Source organism: Ahaetulla prasina, chromosome 1 (genome assembly GCF_028640845.1).
Source record: "Ahaetulla prasina isolate Xishuangbanna chromosome 1, ASM2864084v1, whole genome shotgun sequence".
NCBI classification, from domain to species: Eukaryota; Metazoa; Chordata; class Lepidosauria; order Squamata; family Colubridae; genus Ahaetulla; species Ahaetulla prasina.
This window is the reverse complement of record NC_080539.1, coordinates 300,112,382-300,138,838: the sequence shown is the minus strand read 5'-3', so window position 1 is coordinate 300,138,838 and position 26,457 is coordinate 300,112,382. Positions and strand designations below refer to the sequence as shown.

The window sequence follows — 26,457 nt, the reverse complement described above, 5'->3', positions numbered from 1 at the left end:
AATTAATAAGGATACCTAGTTAAAATAAGAGGAAAACATAGTTAGGAAGCAGAAATGAAATAAGAATGACTTATAATTTATTGATAACACAGACTCCAAACAACTGAAATAGCACCTATATACATGGACATCATCAGATTGAGTGCACAGAAATCAAATTGGTTATATATTATTGCAACCCATAACTGGCGGTTTTAAGAGCAAAAATGTGCCTGAAGCTGACTGTGGAACAAATAAAAAATTGTTCATGTGGAAGTTCCAATTTAAGCTCAAGAACAAAACCAACCAGTTTTCATGATATGATCTTGAGCATGTACACATATTTTGAAGGAGAAAATTGGGAATCACTTTAAAGTCCTGAGCCTCATTAACAAAAACTGAGGAATGAAATCAAAGTAGTTGTTTAGGATGGATGTGAAAAAAGACTGCCAAAGACAAAGACATCAAAAGAAAGTAAACTGCATGTCAGAACTGACGGCAGACACCACAAAGAAGAGAAGAAAAGCTAAAATGAAGAAAGACAAAGATCACAGGAAGGAACTTAACATTTCAGAGACCTGTTAGAAGAGACAAGGTGTAATATTACAATCACATCAGTAAAAACATCAAGATGTAAACAGAAACAGAGAAAAGTCTTCCAAAAGATCTCTGAACTCAGAAAGAAAAGGTCCATGCTCCAATTAGTATGCTAAACACCACCAATGGACAGAGTAACTGATTCAAAAGAGATCACTATCTAGTGATATTCTATACCAGGGGTGTCAAACTCAAGTCTGTGGGCTGGATCCGGCCAGCAGGGTGCTTAGATCTAGCCCGAGGGACTGTTCTGGAAACAGCGAAGGACCGGCCCGTGGTGCCCATGCCAGGGAAAACAGAGCTTGGAAGGACCACATGCAGCCCTCCTGAGCTCTGTTTTCACTGGCAGAGGGTGCAGGAGGCTGTCCCAGCTGAAAACGGAGATTGGGAGCCCGTCTTCACTAGCAGAGCACTTGGACCCCCACAGGCACCCCCGACACAAGTGATATCAAGCTGGCTACACCCACCCTGGCCCCGAAGTCAAACACAACCCTGATGTGGCCCTCAATGAAATTGAGTTTGACGCCCCTGTTCTATACAATACCTACCTATCCATCCATCCACTCCCATCTTTATTATTTTTACTGAAGGAGGCGAACATATCCAATATACCTTCCTCCTATTTTCCCCACAACAACTCCGTAGGCTGAGAGTATGTGACTGGACCAAGGTCATTCATCTGGCTTTCATGCTAAGGCAGCACTTTACCATACATCTCTTCCTTTCTAGCCGGGAACCTTAATAACCAGACCAAAATGGCTATTCAAACTATGTAGTTCAAACTATGCCAGCAAATCTGGAAAACAAAATAATGAGCTTTGATAGAGATTAGTCTATATAACAATATTAAGAAAGGAGGTAGTATGCAAACAATCATATAGTACTCCTAATTTCACTATGTACTAGAGACAGCAGAAGACTAGCAGAGTGCATAGATGAACACAAATTAGCAGTCAGAAAACATGATGAAAGTTCCTTAATTTCACAACCCATGAACAGACTCAACCAAAGTTTCAATTGTGAAACTGTGAGCATCTTAGATCAAGCCAGGTACAAAAATGCCAGAGAATTCCTGGAGACATGGCACTGGTAGAGTATTTTGGATTTGAGATAGATATGGGTTTCCCCCTTGCCATGGTCAGACCATTTGCTGGTGAGTTTCCAGTTCTCTGGTGCTATCCCCCTCCCTTTGCAGGGAGGCTGGGCCTATTGGACTGCCACCCCCACAGGTGACTAATGACCCAACTGGCTTCCAGAGGGAAATTGCGGTTATTCCAGAAAACCTGCTTCTTGGTTCAATTGAAGCCCGAGGGGCTGTGTGGAACAGCAAATAGTCTTTAGATCGGACTGCGCCTGGGTGGCACCTCTGTTCCAGAGTTACCAATGTTCCTTGTAGTATATAATGGAACTGAGAGAATTTATACAGGCTAAGTGCTGCTGGTGTAAAACAAGGATTGAATACACCTGACATCGGCTACAGCCACTATTAGGGCTTTCTTAATGGTGATAAGGATGGTGAAATGTAACTATTTCTCTACTCTTATTGCAACTGCTGATAGTTGCCTGTTTTGGGTGGCTGCAGATCTCATCAGTCAAGAAGTGTCAGTTGGCAAGGACTAGATCAGTGTGTCGTGTCCCACTCCTCCTCTGACGGCCGGGTCGGGGAAGTCCGTATCAAGCGTGGCTGCAAAGCCTCTGCAGCTTTGCCAAAGTTCTGTCAGAGTTCTCAGGGCAGGCAGGAGACCAGGATGTGACTTCAGCAATCCAAATTAGACTTTTCCTGACTCAAAGAATGCCAGAAAGCAGATCCTTTATATAGGCCATGGGGTGTGGCTCCATGACTCAGCACTTATCCAGGCCTGCCCCTCCCTTCCTTTTGCTGACGTCGCCTCTCCATTCTCCGGAAGCGTGGATCTATCCATTGCATCATTTTGTCCCCAGCTGCCAGTAATCCCAGCTTGTGGCTGGCTTCAGGCGCACATGCTATCGGAGGGAGGTTTGTTTGCTCGGTTTGTCCGGGCATGGTGCCAGGGCTGGGGGCTGGAGGCATGCCAGGACATTCTTCTATACTATCAGTCTCTGGCTGAGATAGCAGGAGATGAGAGGGGCCCGGCTGTGGGGGGGGGGCAGCGAGGCACAACACAGTGGTTCTCAATCTTTATAGTGCTGCGACCCCCTTAATACAATTCCCCACGATGTGGCGACCCCAACCGTAAAATTATTTTCGTTTTGAATTTATCGCGCCTGAAGCCGTATTGGCTAGCGATCTGAACTGCTTGCGATTGCCTTGAGGATGGAGGCATTAAAGCGGAGACTCCTCCCCTATTAAGTTTATCGCGCCTGAAGCCAGATTGGGCTAGTGATTGGGAGTGATTGCAGCTGGCTTGAGAGGGAGACATCAGAGCAAATAATTTTCTCTCTTTTTTAATTCATCGTGCCTGAAGCCGAATTCAGCTAGCGATTTGAAAAGCCTGCAGCTGGCTTGTGGAGTCAACCATTGGAGCGCGATTCTTCGACTTGCAAGTATAGTTCCCATATTTCCAATGGTCTTAGGCGACCCCTGGCTAATAGTCATTTAACCCCCAATGGGGTCCTGACCCACAGGTTGAGAACCGCTGGACTAGATGATGGCCTTTTTCTATTGTAGACCCTCCCTTATGGAATATTCTCCCTTCAAAGCTTAGAATGGACCCAATCCTGCTGGCTTTTCACAAAGCTTTAAAAACCTGGTTATGTATTTCGGCCTGGGGCTCGGAATTTGTTAAAGGCCCTGTTAGTTAGCTTTTCTATTAGTTGATCATGGCTGCCGTTTGTACTTATTTATTTTGTGGATGTTTTTATTGTTTTAATGTGTGGTGTTTTTTTTTGTAATTTTACCATTGTAAATCACCCAGACTCACTTGGTTGAATTGGGCAGCTATAGAAATTAAATGAACAAACAAACAAACAAACAAACAAATAAACAAACAAACCCATTTAAAGATGATACTAAGCTATCTTTAACAGGAGAACTGCATTTAGATCAATCCATTGTCCTTCTGCATCACTATATAATTAATAGGGAATTACTAATAGTTACATTCTGGAACAACTGAAATCATACAAGAGCAGCTCTGAGTGGGCTCTTCACAATGCAGTGCATTGATCAAAATCTTCAGAATATCACATGAAGTCACACTCTGGACTGCTGGGGGGAAAATCCTATTCAGACCAGCCATTTAATGTTTTAAGAAACTTTCTGAAAGATTTTATGCTTCTTTATACAGCCATACAAATTAGAACTTGTTCTTTCATTAAATAAAATCTCATATTCTAAGGATTACACAATGTATATTTGAAGTTCATGCTTATTATACTTTAGGATGGTCTTGCACCTCTCAAATGGGACAGACTACAATCTTGACTCTGTAATCAGTTATATTGTCTGGGAATTGTAAGAGCTATAGGATGAGTCATCTAGGTTGGAACCTTAAGAAATGCCAAAGAATATCAGCCACGAATTGTTGTAGCTGGCGCCTGGGTCCTACAACAACTGCTTTATCCCAATCTAGGCGTCAGGGATATAATCCACAACCTCACCAAGGGCCAGCAGCTGCCTTGCTGGATACGCCTCTGCAGTAGCAGCAGATGGCAAAAGTCAGCTCAGGGAAGTAGTGGGCGGCAGGGGTAGTGGAGTGCAGGCTGGCCAGAAGGGCAGAGCTGGGGGGCGGGGAGAAATAGGAGTGTGTGGGGAGTTGAAGCGGAGCAAAAATGACAGAACAGAAGAATAAAGTCCTTGATTAACAATGATGTGGTCCTCATCTAGAGACCGCAATCTGTACTACCAGAACTACTATCACTAAGTGGTGTAATCATGGGATGTTTCATCTAATACCATAGTTGCTTCTCTTCGCGATGAAAATTCTGGTCCCATTAAAGTTGTTAAGCAAGGACATCTCTATTAAACAACTACATCTTTCTCTTAGTTTTTGCTACCCTCTTTCCCCCAAAATAAGACATCCCCTGATAATAAGCCCAATTGGGCTTTTGAGTGCAAGGCAACAAGGCCAAGCGGTTATTTCAGGGTTCAAAAAAATATAAGACAGGGTCTTATTTTCGAGGAAACATGGTAGTTGTTGAAGTATTCCATTTCTTCTCACACATGCTCTTCTTCCATCATATGCTGCTTTTACTACATTTAGCAGCAATTTTCAATGACAGTTATACAAAATGTCATACTCCTATTAAGATTATCCTACACTTTCTCTAAACAAATATACAATAAGCTTTTCTTTTTCAGATTCATATATGTTTTTCAAGAATCTACTGAATAGCAAAACTTTGGTTTGTATACCTTCTTGCCAGCATGAAGCTACATTTTACTTTTTAATTTGGCTCATGTCATTTTTCATATTATTATTTTAATCAGAAAACTGCCAAATATCTTCCAAGATGCTCTTTAACAAAACAAGCCCTCTGCAGTTCACTTTTGCTACCTTTTTCTTTCTACAGGGGAACAATAGAATAGAATTCTTTATTGGCCAAGTGTGATTGGACACACAAGGAATTGGTCTTAGGTGTATATGCTCTCAGTGTACATAAGGAGAATAAAATACATTCATCAGGAATAAAAATATGCAACACTTAGTGACAGTCAAGAATACTAATAAGCTATCAAATCGTACTAGGAAACAAATAAACACAATATAATTGAAAGATAAAAGCAACATAGTAATAAGTGGGAAGAGATAGTACTAGTAAGGAAGAGAAGAATAATATTAATATAGTCTTAAATTATTTGACAGTGTTGTGGGAATTAGTTGTTAAGCAGAGTGATAGCATTCAAAAAACTGTCCTTGTGTCTAGTTGTTTTGGTGTGCAGTGCCCTATAGTGTCTTTTTGAGGGTAGAAGTTGAAACAATTTATGTCCAGGATGTGAGGGGTCTGTAGATATTTTCACAGCCCTCTTTTTGACTCGTGCAGTATACAGGTCCTCAGTGGAAGGCAGGTTGGTAGCAGTTGCTTTTTCTGCAGTTCTAATTATCCGTTGAAGTCTGTGTCTGTCTTGCTTGGTTGCAGAGCCAAACCAGACAACTTATGGATGTGCAAATAACAGACTCAATAATTCCTATGTAGAACTGAACCAGCAGCTCTTTGGGCAGTTTCAGCTTTCTGAGTATATACAGAAAGAGCAACTTATAGCAACATTCTCCTAATCACGTGATATGGATGTAATCTCATGCACAAACAATTTGATTGGTCACTTCATAAACAAACCTTATCCATATCTTGAATTTTTTTCCAGTTACAGTACCTATCACATATTTTTTAACTTTTTTTGGGGGGGGGGACACTTAACCATTTATAGCACTTGATGATTTTCACTTTTCAACATTTCACAAATACTCCCATGCAAAAGTATAAAATGCTCCTCCCAATATTCACTCACTTTATATTCATGACAAAACATTTCACATTTAAAAAAAATTCTGTTGTCTTTGCAGGAGTCATGGATATCCCTAGAATACTTAATAAACCACGTATTACGAATCTTTCACTGATCATTCTCAAAAACAGTGAGGACCAGTGTGATGTTGGAATAGAGAGATCAATGTTTTAGGCCAGTCTCATCCATGGGAACTTAATTGGTGATTTGGGCCCCAATTTATGGTATTGAGATGATATGAGATTATATTATTGGAATAAAATGGAGATCCTCATCTAAGATGCTGGGAACTCCTGGAAGAAAAGTGACATATCAATCAAGCAAACAATTAAACAATAAAAATCAAGAAGCATGTTTCCTCATTGGTAACTATATCCATTCACAGCAAGGTACTGAACTTTTCCTAATGCCCATCCCAAGCAACATTTCCATGGATAGAATGTTAATGCAATGTTCGTATTCACAAATGTTGTATATTAAAGACTATCTCATGAAGACTTGAAATGTTTGTCTTCTTTTAAACACTCCTTTTCCCCACCTCTAATTTTTAGGAATTTGAAGAAGGCTCTGCACAGACCACACACACAGAGCCTCATACAGAGCCTTCATTTGAGTGAAAAATGGCTAACACTTGAACAGGTGGGAAAACACATTAATTGGCAGAATAAATTGCTGGGTTAAGCTTCTGCATTCAGTAGATGGATGTTTAAGTGTTGAAAAGTTATTTCCATTCCACAGCTATATTCTAGCTACACTGAAAAAATGTTTTAGAAAAGTTCATTTTACCAAAAGCCACAGCAGTATGGGGAAAATGGATACAAAGAAATATCTTTTAAGTTGACATTACAGAATTATTCTTCTCATCAAACTGCAATAGTCAGAAGACTAAGCAACATTCAGTCACTTAGGCAGAAATGCAGTCAGTAATCAACTAATTAGTTTTGTTTACATATCACTTCTATAATTAAAATCCTATTTGACTTCATACAGAAGAGCACATTGCACACTTGTAACTTGAGTGGCTATCTTTATATCAAACATATGGATGACAGGACTATGAGAACTCCCTGTCAGAAGCTTTTACACTGCTGGTGACTTTTGGGCTGGAAGTAGGCCTCCAGAGCACATGCTCCCAGGCACGGTTCTTGTTTGTACTGTGTCTAAAGCAGTCTTTGAAAAACTACATGAACCTTAAATATAAGTTTCTGACAAGAGGATTGCAGATGCAGTTGTGGGTGAATTAGTGTCAGCGCTTCAAGATAGACCAAAGTAGGACATCAAAGTTTTGAATCCTAATATTAGTTTTATTATGTTACAATAACAGAATCTGAATACGCTTCCCTCCTCCCTTCCTTTATCTTCCTGAGAACTAGAGAGAGTCCAGTCTGAGATGCTTTCTCAAAATACATTTCTGCCCCAGACTCAGATTTCTTTTATCTGGCTGTTATCTTGGTTGCAGCACTTCCTCCTGTCTATCAAGGTTATTTCTTCTGCCCCTTATAGTCTGCTGAAGGAATGCACACTGTTCAGTTTGAGGAAAAGAAGACTGAGAGTAGATATGATTGTCAGGTTGGAGTATATGAAGGGAAGCTACAGGGAAGATGGCCAAGAATTATTGTCCATGGCCACAAAAACAGAAATAATTGGTATAAGGTCTGTGATGCTGTGTATGCCATAGTGACCATTTCAGGAACCATTTCACAATTATATGTAAGGAATGTATTTTCTTTACTGTACGTGGGCAGCAACGTATGGATAAATAGGCTTATCTGAATGCAAGTGGAACAGATAAATAAGTATAAGTAAGAGAACACCCTCGCCAAGCATCATTTCCATCCTGCTTCTATTGTTGAAATGTACATGTTGGATAAACGGGCAGGGTTCCAAACAAGCTGGAACTTTGCACAAGTCAAGGAGAGATATGCCCAAAGTTCTTATGCCACCAAATATATGCTTCAATCGAGGAGTCTTTGGTAGGATTCTTCATAAGTTTGGCTGCATCAAAATAGGAAGCCACCAAATGTGTTTGCATTTTTTTTAGACATCTCAGAATTAAAGCTCTTCTGAAATAGCTCATCAAAATATGCCTCTAAAAATAATCTCCCATTTGAGTTGACCTTAATTCCTTGAAATTTCATGAGTATCTCCCAAATAGCTTTTTTTTTTAGTAACAAAAGCCACGTCATTTGCCATCGTATATTTCCAGCAGGTTTTCCTGAATACTCGGTTTAGTATTAATACTAGCATATTAATATAGTATTAATGCTAGTATTAATAGTCCTGGGATTTACTTGTGAGTTCTCATCCATACTAACTAGGTCCATCCTGATTTCGTGTCTGTATCTGTTTCTGAACTATTCCCACTAAGAGGATTTGAAACATAAATAAAACCAGGGTATTATTAAATAAATTACCTATCTATCATCTAACACTCCACTCTCACACATTCAATAGCTTTCATGGTGAAATGTACAAGAATAAACTGTTATATAAGAAAACAGCATTTTTCCATGAAAATTGACAAATCTGATATTTATATGGTACTCAAAATTTGATTCATCACTAAGGTTATAGAGTCCATTTCTTGCTGTAGGTTACCTTTGCTGCCCATATACATGGAATTTTCATTTTCTTTCTGAACCTCAACTAATTCCCAACAGGATCTATTCCATAGAACACTAAGTGCCAGGGGGACCCCTAAAACCAAATTTCTTTCTCACAAGGAAATCTCCCCCACATCCAGTTTACCTTTTTTTCCAGTGAAGGTTTAAATACAATGTATGTACAGGAGGAATATGAAAACTATATTGATGATCTCTTGAATGAGTCAGCTATATTCACATGGAGTGACTATTATCAATACTATTTTGGAGGGATAATCTTGATTGTAGATATTGTAACTAATTTAGAGCATTTCAACCATTTGATTATGAGCCAACAAGTCAGTAACAATTGTCATTTGGCCACACAGCTTGATCTTTCCAGGATGATCTCTCATCAATGAGGTTGTTCAAATCTTCCAATGCTGTACCCACCACTGCTCTAATCAAGTCCATCTACCCTGCTGCTGGTCCTCCTCTTTTCAACTTTCCCAGCATTGTGGACTTGCCAAGGAAACAGGATTTTCACATTATGTGTCCAAAATATGGTAATTTAAGTGTGGCTATTTGTGCCTTGAATATTAGATTCATCTGTTCGATAATCCATTTACCTTCTTTCTTGGCTATCTATGTTGGTCTAAGGAATCTTCTTCAACCCCAAAGTTGAAAATACTCTATCCTGTTTCTTCAAAGTTCAAATTTCATTTCCATTATAAATATATTTTACATTTTTTATTTTTGTTTCTTTATATATCATATACATCTCTCTCTATATATATATCTGTATTGTCTGTCTATCTGTCTGTCTCTCTCTCTCTCTCTCTCTTTCTCACACACACACACACGATTTGCCATTATTTCTTTTACTGCCTCTCTGAACTAAATGAATTTATATGGGAGAAGATACTTGGAAACAGTATGGAAGGACATGTAGTCCCACTTACTCTATCCTTTGGAGGGTGTTCATGGAAATGTTTTTACCTTTACCTAATTTAACAATATGGACTGGTATTACTTACACAGATGATTATCTTGATCACATGTAACAAATAACATGGCCCACGCTTAAATACTAATAAATAAATACTAATAAATAAAATCTAATAAAACTAAACTAAACTATAAATTATTGTTTTAATCCAGTAAAGGATTTGAAAATATGTTTTCCTTATATATTCAATGCCAATCTTGTAGCCATACTCCTATTCAAAGTAGTTACCCTTATCACCAGTGAAACTCAGATCTCCATTTCAGGTACAAGCATGCAACCCAGTGGGACTGCACACATTCCTTAAAAGTATTTTTAAAAAGGTAAAGGAGTCCCTGCTGATTTTACTCTGCTAGTTATTGTCAATTATTGAGGGTGATGCTCATCTTTGTTTCAAGGCCATTGAGCCAGCACTATCTAAAGACACTCTGCAGTCATGTGGCCAACATGACGTCATGAAGCACAGTTACCTTCCACCGAAATGGCACCTATTTATCTACTTACATTTGTATGCTTTCGAACTGCTAGGTTGGCAGGAGCTGGGGTGAGGACAGGAGCTCATTTCATTGTGTGGAGTTCGGGTCTTGAATCTGGGCTACCAGCTTTCTGGCTGACAAGCCCAGTATTTTAACCACTGAGCCACTGCATAGTCTTTCTTAAAGTATATAGCTGCTTTAAATATTGGCTTTGCTTGGCTTGGTTTGTGAACATTTTCTACAAGAACCCATTTTTCAAGGGCTGTTGTTACTTGCCCTTAATTATCACAGAGAAGGGCAAAAATATGCACGAAACAGATAGTAAGAATGTTACTTACATGAGTCCAATCCTTCCACCATACAGGAACTGAAGATAAAGAATGGAAAAAATATCCCATGACTGATCAAGACCAGCAACGATGTTGTGGTGCTCTTTGCTCCTACCATTCCATGGCACATCTTTTAGACACCAAAAGTTTTTAATGTTTAAAGTCAGATGGTGAATCCAGTTTTACCTTCAACAAAAAAAGAAAAATAAAGATTAGACAAAACATCCATAGTGAAGAAAAGAAAAAGATCTGAGTATTTTGAACCTATGGCAGTGGATATATCCCTGCAACAAGATATAAATAACATTTCAAAGAAACACAAAACAACTAGGAATTCATAAAAAAGGACAACTATATTGTCTAACTGTATCAGCGCTCAGATAGATTGTACATAAAGCACTTTCCAAATGGAACTTGGAAGACTCTTTTGTTTTAAAGAAGTAATTGGCACCTCCCTTGTCTCAAGTCTTTCCTGAACCGGTTTTGTTCCAGTCTTTTAAAAAAAAGACTCAACTAGACAATTAGGATTAAAACATTAAAATCCTTCATAAATTACCTAGAAAAAAGACAGAAGATTAATGACAAAGCCCGCAAGAGAAAGAAATGTGCAGATATACGCTACACAGCTGAAATGACTATATATAAGAGATAGCCAGGTAGTAATCAAGAAGTAGTATCAAAACATCACAAACATGAATTGCAAAAGGGTAAAACTATTTAAACTCCAGGAAGTGACATCATTTCTTCTTGCCTAATGATAATTAGATGCAAGACAAAGGTATATGTCACCTTCTATATTTAGTTGTGCCCTAGAGCACTATTTCCTGAATTGGCAACTTTAAAATGTGTGGACTTCAACTCCCAGAATTCCCCAGCCAACTTTCTGGCTGAGGAATTCTGGGAGTTGATGTCTACATATCTTAAAGTTACAAAAATTGAGAAAAACCTGTCCTAGAGCAAAGAGCTTCAGGTAGTCAATCATGTATTTCATATAACGTAAGTAATTCTATGATGACTTCACTTCTTTTCATAATCAAAATTGGCAAGTCAAACTATAGATTAACTTTCTTAATTACTATTATATGCACATTGGTATTCTTTCAAATGCTATGATATTGTAAAATAGCCAATCTCTGAAGAGATGGAACCAATCTGAGGATCTGCTGGAGCGTAAGAGCAAGAGGATACCAACTGCTACTCAGACTTGACTGGTGACATTAAACTCAAGGGAGCTTGGGCAAGAGAGAAAGAAGAGACACTTTATCTTGTTTTGGAACATTAAATTGTAGATTTGGAGTTTTTTTCTTTTGAAGAACGAGGACTGTAAAATCAAGGAAAAGTTAAAGCTAATCTCCAAATGATCCATTCAAACCAGGCAATGGGGATTTTTCTTCCTCAAGAAATCATTATAATTCTAATATAATTGAATGTAAGGAAAAGCAAGATAATTTCTGTCTCTGTGGGAAGAAAGCAGGGACAAGACTAGGAATTCAGGGAGTTGATCTTTTTTTCACAACCAAAGGAAGAAAGCTAGAAATCCACAGCAAATTGGAGAGCTTCTTTACTGATGTTATCTCTCATCTCCACTGTGAATGTCGGTCAAGAATTAAATAGCTCTTTTAAAGACACACATTTCCAGAATATGCTCAGTGTGGTTTTCCCCTTTCACATATACTAATAAATCATGATTTTGCACATATTTTCATAGACTGAATTCCATGGGAACCACAGTGGGGGAGGAACTCAGGCTTTGGGTTTGGCTGGCCAGCAGGAGAAAAAGATACAGTATTTTTATAATCCCCAACACTGATTAAGTAGAAGCAAAGAAGGAACTATTGATAATAACAAGACTTTTGAAAATCTTTCCATATAATATTGTTATGTTTCAACTCTTAAAAAAATAGATTTTCATGGGTACTTCACAACTATGTGTGTCATATCCTTCTTAACAGAATTCTTTTTATGTTCTGAATATGTGAATCTGATTTGAGAATTTTTATGCCAAAGTATACGCAATCTATTATTTTTTTTAAGAAAATAAGTAAATATATCATGTGCTGTTCTAAATAATCCACATGGGTATAATTCATAGATTACCAAAATATTCCTGTCCAAGAAATTCAAGCATATGAGAACAGCCTAGCATGAAGAAAAATACATCCCAGGGCTTCAAGGACAATTTAAACAGTACAACAATCTACCAGGTTAGACTGGAAAGCTATTTGTTAATTCATAGATATAACTTAGATTTAAGTGACTATAATTCTTCATAAATACAAAAAATAAATAAGTCCACAATATTCTAACGGAAAGGAGATAAAAGCATGTAAGCTGAGGTCTTGGTTTTGAAAATTTTAGGTTGCTGAACAAGTAATATGAAGTAGTATGTTGACAGAATACAGCATCTCTCAAATTGTGGATCACAAGCAAATTTGAGAAGGGTTATAAATTTCTTTGGAATGCTACCAGAATTTCCTTACATCCTACATGGATATGCAGAACATGTTGTGACAAGGCTTTGGGTGTGCATACTCAAAACCTGATTTCAACCAGAACTTACTGTGGTGGCGGGATAAAGAAGCAGTAGCACTATCAAAACATCTCTTGTTTTATCTCGATTTATCTAGCAAAGTGAGCAGCCAACACACTTGTAAGCATCTAGCTATTTATCAAAACCATTGACCAATTATAATAGCACTTTAAGCTGGTGATTTCCAATGTGGCATCTAATATACCAGTGATTTTTGTTTACAGCTATAAAAGTGAAGTAATATTGGCATTGGTGAGATTCAATATCCTTATTCATTATTTTAGATTTCTAATTTTTAAAAATGAAGAAAAAAGGTTTAGGCCATTAGGGCATAGAAGAAAAAATGAATATAATCAAGCTACCAGAAGTATTAATAAAAATAAACTTAAGTCAAGAAAATATGATGAGAATTATATGTGTTTTTGGATTAACAAGTGTCCTTGTTACTGCAGAAAAACATTTTGTGGTATTTATCAGAAAATTCTATGAAGTTGGAATCTGACATCAAGCATGCTAAATCAACGTCTAGAAACAAATCATGAGACTTAGATAACAAACCTCATAAAATTGTGGTGTTTTGTTCTTCATTCCAAGAAGAGAAGACAGGAAATGAAGAAACAAAATGTGTCTCTGGTTAAATGTTAAATGAACCATTTCAAAATCACTTCTTGCTACTTATCAAGTTATATATACAGTAGAATCACGTACTGCAAAAATCCTACCAGAATTTTGGAGAAAATTCTTCCAGTAACTACTGATGTCATTAAAGCTATGTTGCAGGTATCTGGTGAAAAAACAACTTTCAAGTGCCATTTTATTTCATGACATTATTTCCTGCTGAGTCACAAATATAATAGAGGATCTAAATGATCAACTGCAAAGATAAAGCAACCAACTATTTTTCATGCAGATAGATGAAATAACAGAGAGCACCTGAGGATGCTCACTTAATAACATGTGGTAGATTGGTTATTGAGGATACAATAAGTAAGGACCTCTCTTCTGTGAAGAAATAACAATAATATTTTTTTAAAAAAATTCTTTGTTAAAAAAAAACCAAAGAAATTTTGATAGAATTTTCTGAGAGATCTGCATTGACATAGCTAAGTTATATGGGGTTATACAGACAGAATTCTGACTGAAGCAGGCTGTCACAAAGGACCTTTAAACTTTAATATGGCAAAAAATTTCTGGTGCTGCATGGATAAACTATATGATTAATAAGCAAGCTCTTCAGATTTAAGTTCAGCATTGGAAAGCATTCTACAAACAATTATATTGTAAATTATATAAAAATCATGTTTTTACCTGAGTGCTGAACATATTTCATGATTTTTTTACTTAAGATGGCAGTCTTAGGGAAATATTTTGAAATGTGTTTTTGAACTGGGAAATGAACTTCATCAATATTTAATTGAGGAAAGATTGCACATATATTTATTGACTTTGATTTTAATGTAGACTTAGCATATTTAAATGATATTCTGATAGATGGGACAGTTGGGATTCCTAGCTACCTGCCAATAATATTCTTCAATCCAATGATAAAATCATTTAAACTTCACCGCTGGAAGAGTGAATTTAGTAATGATGTGAGCTTTTTATTTCAAGTCACCTTTTTTCTCAGTAAATTACACTTTCAGAAATATTTTCAAATATAGAGACAGAAATATTTTGACCTCTAGATTTTTAGGAAGGATATTTGATTTGGTCAAGGAAACCTGTTTATCATAAGTACTAAAGTACTTTCATCAATGAATAGTTACCAAAAAATAGGTGTATTGTCAAGTGCACCTTTGACACATACACGTCAAGAATATGATCTGTAATTGAGTTTAGTCATTCACCCCTGACTTCATAAAATATTGTCCTGAAGGCAAAGCCATAGTCACAATCCTCTTTGTTCCTTTCCTCTAAACATGAGTACGGCGTTATTGGCTGTATTATGCCAAAATTCCCAATTGTTTTTATTCTGCCTTAATGTCACTTAAATAAAAGTAATGGTCTTATCCTGGATTTGTCTGCAGATTGCAGAAGTCTGGATTAGATCATTCTTGTTATCCTTTTCAACTTTAATTTGTTACTGTTGTCCTGATTTGCAAATTACACTAAAAGCAACTTTCCTAACTTTGATGAATAGAACTTCATAAAATTTCATGTTTCTGCATAGAAAACATACCCAAAGGAAGAGAAAGAAAAAAGTGGAGTTTTTTCAGAGGCTGTGTTTTATAGTCTTAAATAATAATAAAAAATCAAACTGTATACCTTAAATAAACTACCAGTATATTTATTTAAATACAAATTATCTGATGGTATAAAGCTTGAAGTTAAAGAATTCATTTCTATGTTGGAGATGTTTCATAGAAAGGCTGTGACAAGTGAGAGGGAACCAGTGATTCATAGGCTACAGATAGCCTATGTAAACATATGTCAGCCATCAAGAAACTAGCCAAATAATTGTCAACTTAGAACCCAGGAAGAAAAAGCCTCCCTCCCTTACTCCCCCACCTCTCTCACACAAATGTGTTGGGTTAAAGTTTTATTCTTTAATCCAGTCAAGTTGTGTCTGAGAATCTTTTGCCAAGTACTGAATAATAAAGAGCTGCAGTTTTCTGCTTTACTCTGGCAGAAAGTGTAATGGTTCAAGCTGTAAAATATCCTTGATCATACTGACATTATGGGAGTTGTAGTCTAACACTCACTGACTGATTAGGTACCATCAATTTGTTTTTGACTCCTAGGATCACATAGACAAGACAGTAGTCTAATATACAGATAGAGGATATATTAAACACAGATAAATAATGTATAATATACAGATAATCAGGTGGTAAAAAGTGACCTAAAACAACTGGTCATGGCTCAACTCTTTGTATAGGAGGAAAATCAGATTCTAATACAGGTTTGTTCAGAATTCTGAATTATACTAATTAAGTCAAGTATATTTAACAAAAATACACCAAAACTTCACAACAATTGCATATACAAAGTAAGATTATAACTAGTCATTTTAGCACATTCAAGAGGCAAAAACCTTAAAGTAGGCTAATGGAAGAAAGACTTGTTTAAACCAAACTGCTTTCCAGTTGTTTGTTTTAGCTGTTTGATCAACTGAATTTAAAGTTTCCTGAAAATGTGAATGAAGAACTTCTGCTCTTAATTATTCCTGTACAATATACTTCTATGTGTTTAAGATAACTTTTATAAAATCTGAGGTGACTTATCTTGCACTTCTTTTGTAAACCTCAACAAAGAGTGTCTAATTTGGGCACTCTCCCAAATCTCTGGAAAGAGTAATAGAGGAAATAAGCAATAAAAGGGAAAGAAAGCCTGCATCTAAAAAGTTAGATTTATTTATTAAATGTACCAATCATTTTTCAGTTAGAAATAACCCAAAGCTAGGTATGAAACACAATAAAGCAATAGAACCAAATAAAATTTTAACTGTTTAAAAAACCATATAAACAGGACTACAACAGCATCAAGAAAAATGCATAGGCCTGATAAAAAAATAAAAGTCTTCAGAAATCATCCCAAACTTACATGGAACAAAACCAGTCATAACTGAGTAGAGTGTGTGTTCCACAATTATGAGTGTTACTTCACTTGATGCTATTATTGAAGGAGCAGAAATGAAACTTGGTATACTGGATGAACCCAAGTACAAAAGCTTTTTGAAATTTTACTGGGAAAGGGTGAATGAATGATAGGAACGTTAGGCTTGAGTCAGCAGTTAGGCATATAATATAGTATTACTTGGTATTTGTGGAGAACAACTATAGACTGTTTAGATATCAGCATCAAGTTCCAAAGTGATAAGATACTTGGTATATTTTTCACATAGGAAGCAGTATTTCACCAATTTGTAATTAAATACTTTTATGGTAGTTTTCACATTACAACGTTATGAATGAGCTGAACCAAGTCAGGCAATATATCGGTTGTGTTGCGTGATGTGTTGGAGAAACCTGCTTTACATTATTACTTATCCTAAGCTCGGAACTGACAGCTTGATGTCCTCCACGTATTTTGGACTACCTGCCATATACCCTAGACAAGGATACTGGGACTTTTATTCCAAAATATTTGTTTGGCACCAGGCTGGGGAAGGCTGCCCTAGTCCTCCATAGGTTAGCACAATTGCAACTGCCTTAAGATGAAAAGGACTTCCCCCCCCTCCCCCTCATTTGGAAGAAAATGTGACATGTTTTCTCACCCATGCAATAAAAAGATAGGCAGATGATAAAAAATGCTGTCCCTAGTCAACACAATAATTGGTAAAAGTCAAACAACACGGCTTGAATAGGCTTTTAAGATCATGAGTTCCCATGGCCAAGTACAGGAGTCACTTTAATATTTGCCTCTCCTGTTGCCCCAAAATACACAAATCACGGTCACTGCTGTAACAGCCAGTAAACAGTTGTTTTCTTCAAGTGAACCCCGGGATTCCTTTTAAGTAGCTAGAGATCAGCACACTTCTTTTTGTTTAGAAACATGAATGCTTTCCAAAGTCAAAGTCAAAGAAAAATGTGGGTTAGACAGCACCACCACCAGATGGATTCGTAACTGGCTGACCAACCGCACTCAACATGTAGTCCTCAATGGAACTACATCCACATGGAGGGAACTATGCAGTGGAGTACCCCAAGGCTCTGTTTTAGGCCCAGTACTCTTCAACATCTTCATCAATGACTTGGACAAGGGGATAGATGGGGAACTCATCAAATTTGCAGATGACACCAAGCTGGCAGGAATAGCCAACACTCCAGAAGATAGGCTCAAGATACAGAAAGATCTTGACAGACTTGAACATTGGGCGCTATCTAACAAAATGAAATTCAACAGTGAAAAAAGTAAGGTTCTACATTTAGGCCAAAAAAACAAAATGCACAGGTACCGGATATGTGGTACCTTGCTCAATAGTAGTAACTGTGAGAGGGATCTTGGAGTCCTAGTGGACAACCATTTAGATATGAGCCAGCAGTGTGCAGCAGCTGCCAAAAAAGCCAACACAGTTCTGGGCTGCATAAACAGAGGGATAGAATCAAGAACACGTGAAGTGTTAATACCACTTTGTAATGCCTTGTTAAGGCCACACTTGGAATATTGCATTCAGTTTTGGTTGCCACAATGTAAAAAAGATGTTGAGACTCTAGAAAGAGTGCAGAGAAGAGCAACAAAGATGATTAGGGGACTGGAGGCTAAAACATATGAAGAACGGTTGCAAGAACTCCGTATGCCTAGTTTAATGAAAAGAAGGACTAGGGGAGACATGATAGCAGTGTTCCAATATCTCAGGGGTTGCCACAAAGAAGAGGGAATCAAAGTATTCTTCAAAGCACTTGAGGGTAGAATAAAAAGCAATGGGTGGAGACTAATCAAGGAGAGAAGCAACTTAGAACTAAGGAGAAATTTCCTGACAGTTAGAACAATTAATCAGTGGAACAACTTGCCTGCAGAAGTTGTAAATGCTCCAACACTGGAAATGTTGGATAACCATTTGTTTGAAATGGTGTAGGGTTTCCTGCCTGGGCAGGGGGTTGGACTAGAAGACCTCCAAGGTCCCTTCCAACTCTGTTGTTGTTGTTGTTATTATTATTATTACTATCATCATCATCATAGAAAGAAGGTACACTCCACCAGCTTTCTTTGTTACACTACTGAAATTTTGTTTGCAATATTTTAGATTACGGTGTGGATTTTACAATGCAGGTGTGGTCCTCGACTTACAACTGGTTGCATAGTGACTGCTCAATGTTTTGCAAACTCCCAAAAGATACTTGTGACCCAGATTCAAAGTTCTCATGGCTGCCGTCCCCGTCACGCAATCACATTTTCATATTTATGACCATTTGCAGCTTCCTATGGTCATGTCACATCAATTTACATTTTTTGCTGGAAACCAGTATTTATTTCCAGTTTACAGTGAAAAGCAACAAAACTGTTGCTTTGATTAACAACCATGATAGTCACTTAATGACTGAGGCAGTAGCTTAACATCCACTGCAATAATGTTGTAAAACTTGGTCATTCGTGTGAGTGCCTCGACTTATGAATGTCATGATATATGACAGAAATCTGGGGCTCCACTACAGTTGTAAGTCAAGGACTATCTGTACTATTTTCTCTCTTGGATTTGGGAACATGACAACATCCTACATATCCTAACTTCAAAAAATACATGTTGTAGGTGATGATCAGGCAGAGCCTGAATGCGGTGTCAAATACTTCATTAGTTTGGAGTTGCTATGCTACAAGAGACCAACCCCCCACCCCAACACACACACACACACCGCCTTCTGTGACTTCCATTGACTCTTATCTAGCACCAATTGCCTTGGCCATAAGTAGATCAGATTCTTGTGTATAGGTAGCATATAATAAACCTGTAGTACTTTGAACTTAACTCCTATCCCTGATTACTTTCACCTGACCATGTACTGTAATAGACTCTTAAGAGAAGCATGTCTTATATCATATGAGAAGTCTAAAACATTGTTTCCAATTCAGAACAGCAACTCAGGACTATGTATATATACAATAGGCAGTTTGATATATAGATGAAGGTGCTAGGCTAGAAACTGGGAGACCGTGAGTTCTACTCTGTCTTAGGCACAAAGTGAACTTGGACCACTCACTCTCTCTTACCCTTAAGGAGGCGGCACTGGGAAACCACACCCAAAATCTTGCCAGTAAACTGCAGGGACTTGCTCAGGCAGTTGCCAGGCGTCAACACTGTCTAGAAGGTACACACAAACATACACACTACATACAAGAGATCAATGAACTGAAAAACCACACACAATTTATTCCAATAGTATAAGTTTACTCAAATAGTTTATGCCACTCCTTTCTGTAACATACTCAAAATCACATGAATTTGTACAGATAAGACTTATTATAGATGAAACCAATAATGGGTAGAAATTTAGCTGCCCATTAAGAAATTAGCTGACTTAGTTGAACAGCAGCAGGCAGCACAGAAAAGAGAAGATTTTCAATTAAAAATAACACGTTAGTAGTCAGGATCTAATAATCACTGAACTCTTGGAAAATGCAAAACACATTGCAAGCAGCTCCTCTGTCCATGATTTTTGTATTCTTAAATACACATCAATAACTTAAGCACTGGTGGGTTTTACTTACCTTTGCTACTGCTTCGCTCACGCACCACTTCTACACATGCACAGAACCTTCTGCGCATGAGTAGAGCGTATTTGATGATGTCCAGGCAGGTAGCTGTGGAGCCTCCTGCCGCTGCTACCAGTTCTCCCAAACTGGGGCGAACTGGTAGCAACCCACCACTGAACTTGAGGCATATTAACTATTTCTGCCCACATTGTCACTCACAGACTCATACAGGCAGGACATGTGGGAACAAAAGAAGACCAGGAGATAGCAGCAGAGAAATGGGCACAGAGCTAGAAAAACATCTGCTTGTTTTACTAAAAATACTATATGACTTGTACTAAATACACAATGACAACTGACATTTAGAGGAGATCCTGCCCCATCATTTGGATAGAAAATGAAAAGTTTAGATACTTCTTCCACCTACTTCTGCCAAGTGATGTTACAGCATCTCAAAATAGACCAACCAGAAACAAATCAACACCCAACGGTACTTCTGTCTTAAAACCCCAACTTATCTTGGTTCCATGTTTGCAAGGCTTTGTGGAATTGATTGCCTATCTCCAATCAAGATTTTTTTAAAATGCAAAATCTTTCAGACGCCACAAAAATGGTTTATGTTCAGCATGGAAAGATTCTGAAAGAGCTGGGTTTTTTTATCCAGTTGCTATAAATTGGCATATAGCAAAAATGATTGTCATTGGCTAGTTTACTATTCTAGATATACCATAATATAGAGGTTACTTAAAGTTCCTATTTTCAAAAATATCTCCATCATGCCCCGTCATCTGTACTTAATAAAATGCAACTTTGTACATATGATCTGATATCACTTAGAAAGCAAACCAACAGATTTTCAAGTGGTGCTAAATCTCACCATTATGATACTATCATTTAAGACTCTTTACAAATCCTTAATCTGCTGATCTGATTGATGACACTGGAGGCAAATATGTTTGCAGTTCATTACAGTCATTTTCAAGGGCCAATAAATTTGCAAGGTTGAATGTGCAGTTATTTTTATTATCTGTAACAAAGTCTTTTCATTGCTTTTTAAAATGACCCTTCAGCGTTTCTATTTTGAAGACAAATCAGCTACATCACCAGAATAACATATGTTACAGGGCTATTCAGAATAAACTGCAAAGAAGTCTCAAAATAAATCAAAGCTAACATTCTTTCAAGCTAGACAATAGTTCTTATAAATAATTAGAAATGTGAGAAATACAACCAAATTAAATTATTTAAGAAAATACTTTGGAATACTTTCAGCCCAAGTTTAAAATATCAGAGCACCACTGAAAGCAGCAATATAAAGATCTTTTTTTTAAAACACACATATACAACTAATTTGCTTGGAAAATATCATCCTTTGCTAAACAGGACCCTATAAAGGGGACTTTGCTAGATCTTTACAATTGTTGAATTCAGCCAACACAGACTGAACTCAAGTTCCCCTGAAATTAAAAAAAACTTCAACTAATTTAGTTCAGACTCAATCGCTACTTTATTGAGGAACATTATTGTTTTTAAACCCAAGTGATCTCTAACAGTTTTCCTATCCAAATACATTTTCCAATTATTGTTATGTAAGTAAAATATGGACCTCAAACGCAACATCAGTTTAATTAGAAGCAAAACCAAAAGCAAATAGAGGGTGATATACAAATAACTTATGTGCAATGCCCACATTACCAGCTAATGATACAGACAACTGGGATAATGAACAGAAAAAGTAAACTTCCAAAAAAATCTTGTTAAAAATGGATAAAAATCAGAATTAAATTAATGCCAAATGCAAAAGTTCTTCACTTAGAAAAAAAAATCAAATACACAAGTAACAGATGGGAAATACCTATAGTTGATGTAACTGATATCAAGAAAAGTGAGCAAATTATTGACACCAGGTATATTCAAGCAGAGGTTGGACAGCCATTTGTGAGGAATGTTTTAACTTGGATTTCAGCATTGAAGTGGCCCTTTCCAATTCCATGCAGATCATACACAAAACCATGCATTAATGACAATATATCAACCATGAGAATAAAAAAGACAATAAATATTTTCCAAATAATGTTCTTGCAAGCTTACTAACTAGTCTTTCAAAAACTAATGTCATTTTATTTCAAACAAAGTCAGTCACCATAAAATATCCTATGACACCTAAAAAGAGCAATCCATATAATCATATGAAAAAATAAGTGCACTCCACAGAAATGAATAGGAGTAGGAATAGAATACCGTATATACTCGAATATAAGCCGATCCGAGTATAAGCCGAGGTCCCCAATTTTACCCCAAAAACTGGGGTAAACTGGGGACTCGAGTATAAGCCGAGGGTGGGAAATGAGGCACCTACCGGTTGGGGAAACCCTCCCTCCCTCAGCTGAGAAGGCTGGCGGCTCCCCCGCCCCGCCCTCTCACTGCACCGGCAGGGCTTCAGTCCGGTAAAATGTGAAAAAAAAACTAAAAAAAAAACTCGAGTATAAGCCGTATATACTCGAGTATAAGCCGAGGGGCTTAAAAAAAACAAAACTTGAGTATAAGCCGTATAGACCCGAGTATAAGCCGAGGGGACGTTTTTCAGCACAAAAAATGTGCTGAAAAACTCGGCTTATACTCGAGTATATACGGTACTTTATTGGCCAAGTGAGATTGGAATTTGTCTCCTGTGCATAAATTCTCAGTATACATACAAGCAACAAAGTATATAATAGTTAAGTCACCAATAGGAGAAGGCAGTAGAAAAGATAAGAAGGATAATACCGTAGTAATACAGCCATAGTACATGGGGAAATATCCTAAGACAGTGCTGTGGGAATCAGGTGTTTAGCAGAGTGAATGGCATGGGGGAAAAGCTGTCTCTGTGTCTAGCTATTTTGGCATGCAATGCCCTACAGCTGCATCCTGGTAAGGGGTGTGTGTCTTGAAACAGTTAACAGGATGTACAGGATATGAGATGTTTGACTTTTTCAATGTATTTCAACATATAATTATTTGATCTTCATTTTAACAATATTTGACAGATGAGATATATATTATAATGCATGATAAGCAATATGCATATTTATATTTTGTAAATTTCACATGTAGAAAAATATATACCTATATTTTATCACTACCTCAAATATTTAAAATTGGTATATGGGAGGAATCTACCTTACTGTAACCTCAGTCTTTTAGTTTAAATTACACTTTGTTGTTGAACTGTATAGAAACACCATCCCTAGATCAAAATAGCTCTCTGAGATCTTCTGAAAGAAGGTTATAGATGCCTTTGAGTCTGGGAAGGGATTTAAAAAGATCACCAAACAATTGGACATCAATCATTTCACTGTCTGGAAGATCATCTACAAAGAAAATCTCAAACAATTACCAACATGCCCAGGCCAGGCTGTCCCAGCAAGTTCAGCCCAAAAGCAGAACATAAGATGCTGAAAGAAGACTCTAAGAACCCAAGCAATTTAACATATGACCCACAGGTAGCTGTCATCACTATTATGTCAAAGTGCATGCATTATTTGTTCACAGTACAAGAAGACCTGCTTGGCAAAAAAGCAGAGGTAGCATTCCACCAGATGAATCTGATACCAATGGTAAAGCAGGTTAGTGTAAATTTTATTTGCTGCACTAGGGCCTGGGCAGCTCACTATTACAGAATCCACAACAAATCTTTCATTGTACCAGGGAATTCTCAAGGATAAGGCAAGACCCACAGACAGAAAAAGTGGAGCTTGCAACATGTCAATGGCACTAAACATTCTAGTAAATTCATCAAAGAATGATGGGGGAGGGGGGCGGGGAGAATTGAATGGTTCTGGATTCACCAAGTCAAAGTCTGGATCTAAATCCCATGCTGTGGGGTGATTTGAAATGAAATGTGCATGCAAGAAATTCCACAGCTGAAAACATTCTGCGTGGAGGAATGGAGTGGGTAAAATTTTCTCCCAGCTGATGCCAGAGAATGGTATTTATGAGAAACATACTTGAGATTTGTCTGAAATGGTATAGGGCAGTGTTGGCGAACCTATGGCACGCGTGCCAGAAGTGGCACATGAAACCATCCTGCAAAGAATGCATGGTCTCGCTGGTTCCTATTCCGCATTCCTGTGATCACATGTGTGCCAGTCAGCTGGCCATTGCGTGCACGGGAGTGGCGGAACCCGGAAGAGCGGCGTTCCATCACACATGCGCAGGCCGGCACCTGACCTTCCGGGTTGACATTGCGCGCATGCGCGATGGCCAGCTGTTTGTCAGGCACGCTTCTATACCAGTATCCAGGTGTTTGGATGCTGGCTTGCGCATGTGCGATGGACCGCCGCTCTTCCGGGTTTTAGCGTGTCCATGCGCGTGAAGATCAGCGGGGCCACACATACCTCATGGGATGGTTTTGTATGCCACTTCCGGCACACAGCCGGCACGCGGGGATGTCAAGAGTTCATCATCACTGGTATAGGGTCTCCTGCTTGAGCAGGTGGTTGGACTAGAAGACCTCTAAGGTCCCTTCAAACTCTTGTTATTCTGAGATTGTTTCTACCAAAGGGGGCAATTACAGCTATTAAGAGCCAAGGGTGTACTTATTTCTTCCACAGAGAAGGAAATGACATGTTAAATTTTTGTGGAATAAATAATTGCAAAGTCAATTTTCCATAGATTTTTTTGATTCAGTCACATCAACTTCATATATTGTTTGAATGAATATAAAATCTTGATATGTCTGCATATGTCAAAAAAGAAAAAAAAACCTCACATTTTTTCATGTGACTATATACATAAAGCATGTTTCCTTTTCAACAAAAATACTGTGAACATAAACTGATTATCATGGAAGGATTGCTGATTCACAGAGTATTCATCTTTGATTCAAAAGTCATTTATCAGAACTGAGCTGATGAACTAATAGATACCCACCAACTTTTCTGTGGCCAAGGAAGCCATCTCCAGCTCAGTTTCTGGGTAGATGGCCATGGTTGCAGAGAAGCTCTGAACTGTATGGTAGTTACCCAACAACATGAAAGTATTGCACAGTATTTTTATACTGCTTTACTTATCTTTTACTTTGACATGACTTCTGAAAAGGTAAGCCCTATCTCATTAAAGTTTCAAGAGTGTCAGTAAGCATGTGGATACAGATTTATGTCTTTTGATAAAACCTCCACCAAAGGTTTTTGAGCAGCCTGAATCATCATAGAATAAAAAGAAAGGGTTTCATAAAGATTGGTGTCCTCGTAAACACTGAATTCTGGCAGTGGAGGGATATAACAGTGTGTTTCCTCCAAGATGAACGTAAGTTCTAGTGGCTGCATGAACTACATGCAGGCTTCTTGGCAACAGTAGAGAATTGCCTTCTTTTGGGATGCTTTTTGGCTTCTCAGTCAAGTCTACAGATCTGATTATCTTCCATCTAAGTATTAACTCAGTCAAATCCTACTAAGCTTCACCAGTTGCTGAGAATGCCTTGTAAATAGGGGGAGTTATTTTTCCTCCTTCTCTTAACATATTAAATCCAGGATGATCCAAAGAAACTGAACAGTGAAAGACTAACTGTAAACAAAAGGAAGTACTTCCTTATATTACACATAATTAAGTAGGATCATTCACTAACACAAGATGGAGGATGCATAGTAATTTGAAAGTCTTGAAATGGGAATGAGAAAAATGCACAGGCAGCAAGACGATCAGTGACTATTGGTAGAAAATATTTCTTTAGATGCTGTTTCTGGAGAGCATGAGTGAAAAGAAGCTATTACAGCTTGAATACATGGTGTGCCATACTGGGAACAGAACTGTGGAGTAGCACATTCTTGCCTGTGTTCTTGCCATTCACAAAAGTATCTCATGTGCAACTAGAAATATTCTTCGATTGCACCAATTTGTGATTATCTAATGAAATGCCTTAAACCTCACATTACCAAAAAAAAAAACCAACATGCTGGGAGATGTAAATCTAAGCAAGATATACAATTTTCTGAGGACAGTGTTAGTTACAAGGGGACAGTGAATAATGGACTAATGCTGTGAACCTAACAAATACATATGGATTTTTAAATCATTTCTAATATTAGTATTTCCTGTAACAAAAGACACATTCATTCATTCCATTATAATCAAGGAAGTCTGGTTATTGGGCAGATATATAAGAGATCAAGCCCCTATTAGGAAAACAAATACTGGAGCTTTTAAGAAGGCCAGCCTGATGCCTGGGATCAATACTCAGTTAACTGCCTTTGATAATGTAAGAGCAGTTGGATAATATGAACTTTGTTCCTTGGGCTGAACAAGGAAGTTCTCAAATAAGCTTTGTGCCCTGTATCCAAAGGATTTAGGTGTTACATTTTAGGAAGGCATGCACATTCCATTGTTAAGATAACTTTGATTGACATCACCCTATGCCTGAGTCAG

The 26,457-nt window shown here is 37.6% G+C and overlaps 1 protein-coding gene across 2 annotated transcripts in view; it reads right to left on the bottom strand.

Moving 5' to 3' along the window:
- Positions 1-26,457, bottom strand: part of SUSD6 (sushi domain containing 6) — a 57,204-nt gene that overhangs the window by 20,508 nt on the left and 10,239 nt on the right. For both annotated transcript variants that reach the window (XM_058161915.1, XM_058161916.1), the window contains exon 2: positions 10,404-10,580. In XM_058161915.1, coding sequence (XP_058017898.1) covers positions 10,404-10,524 — 121 coding nt within the window. In that variant the 5' untranslated portion in view covers positions 10,525-10,580. The remainder of the gene's footprint in view (positions 1-10,403; positions 10,581-26,457) is intronic.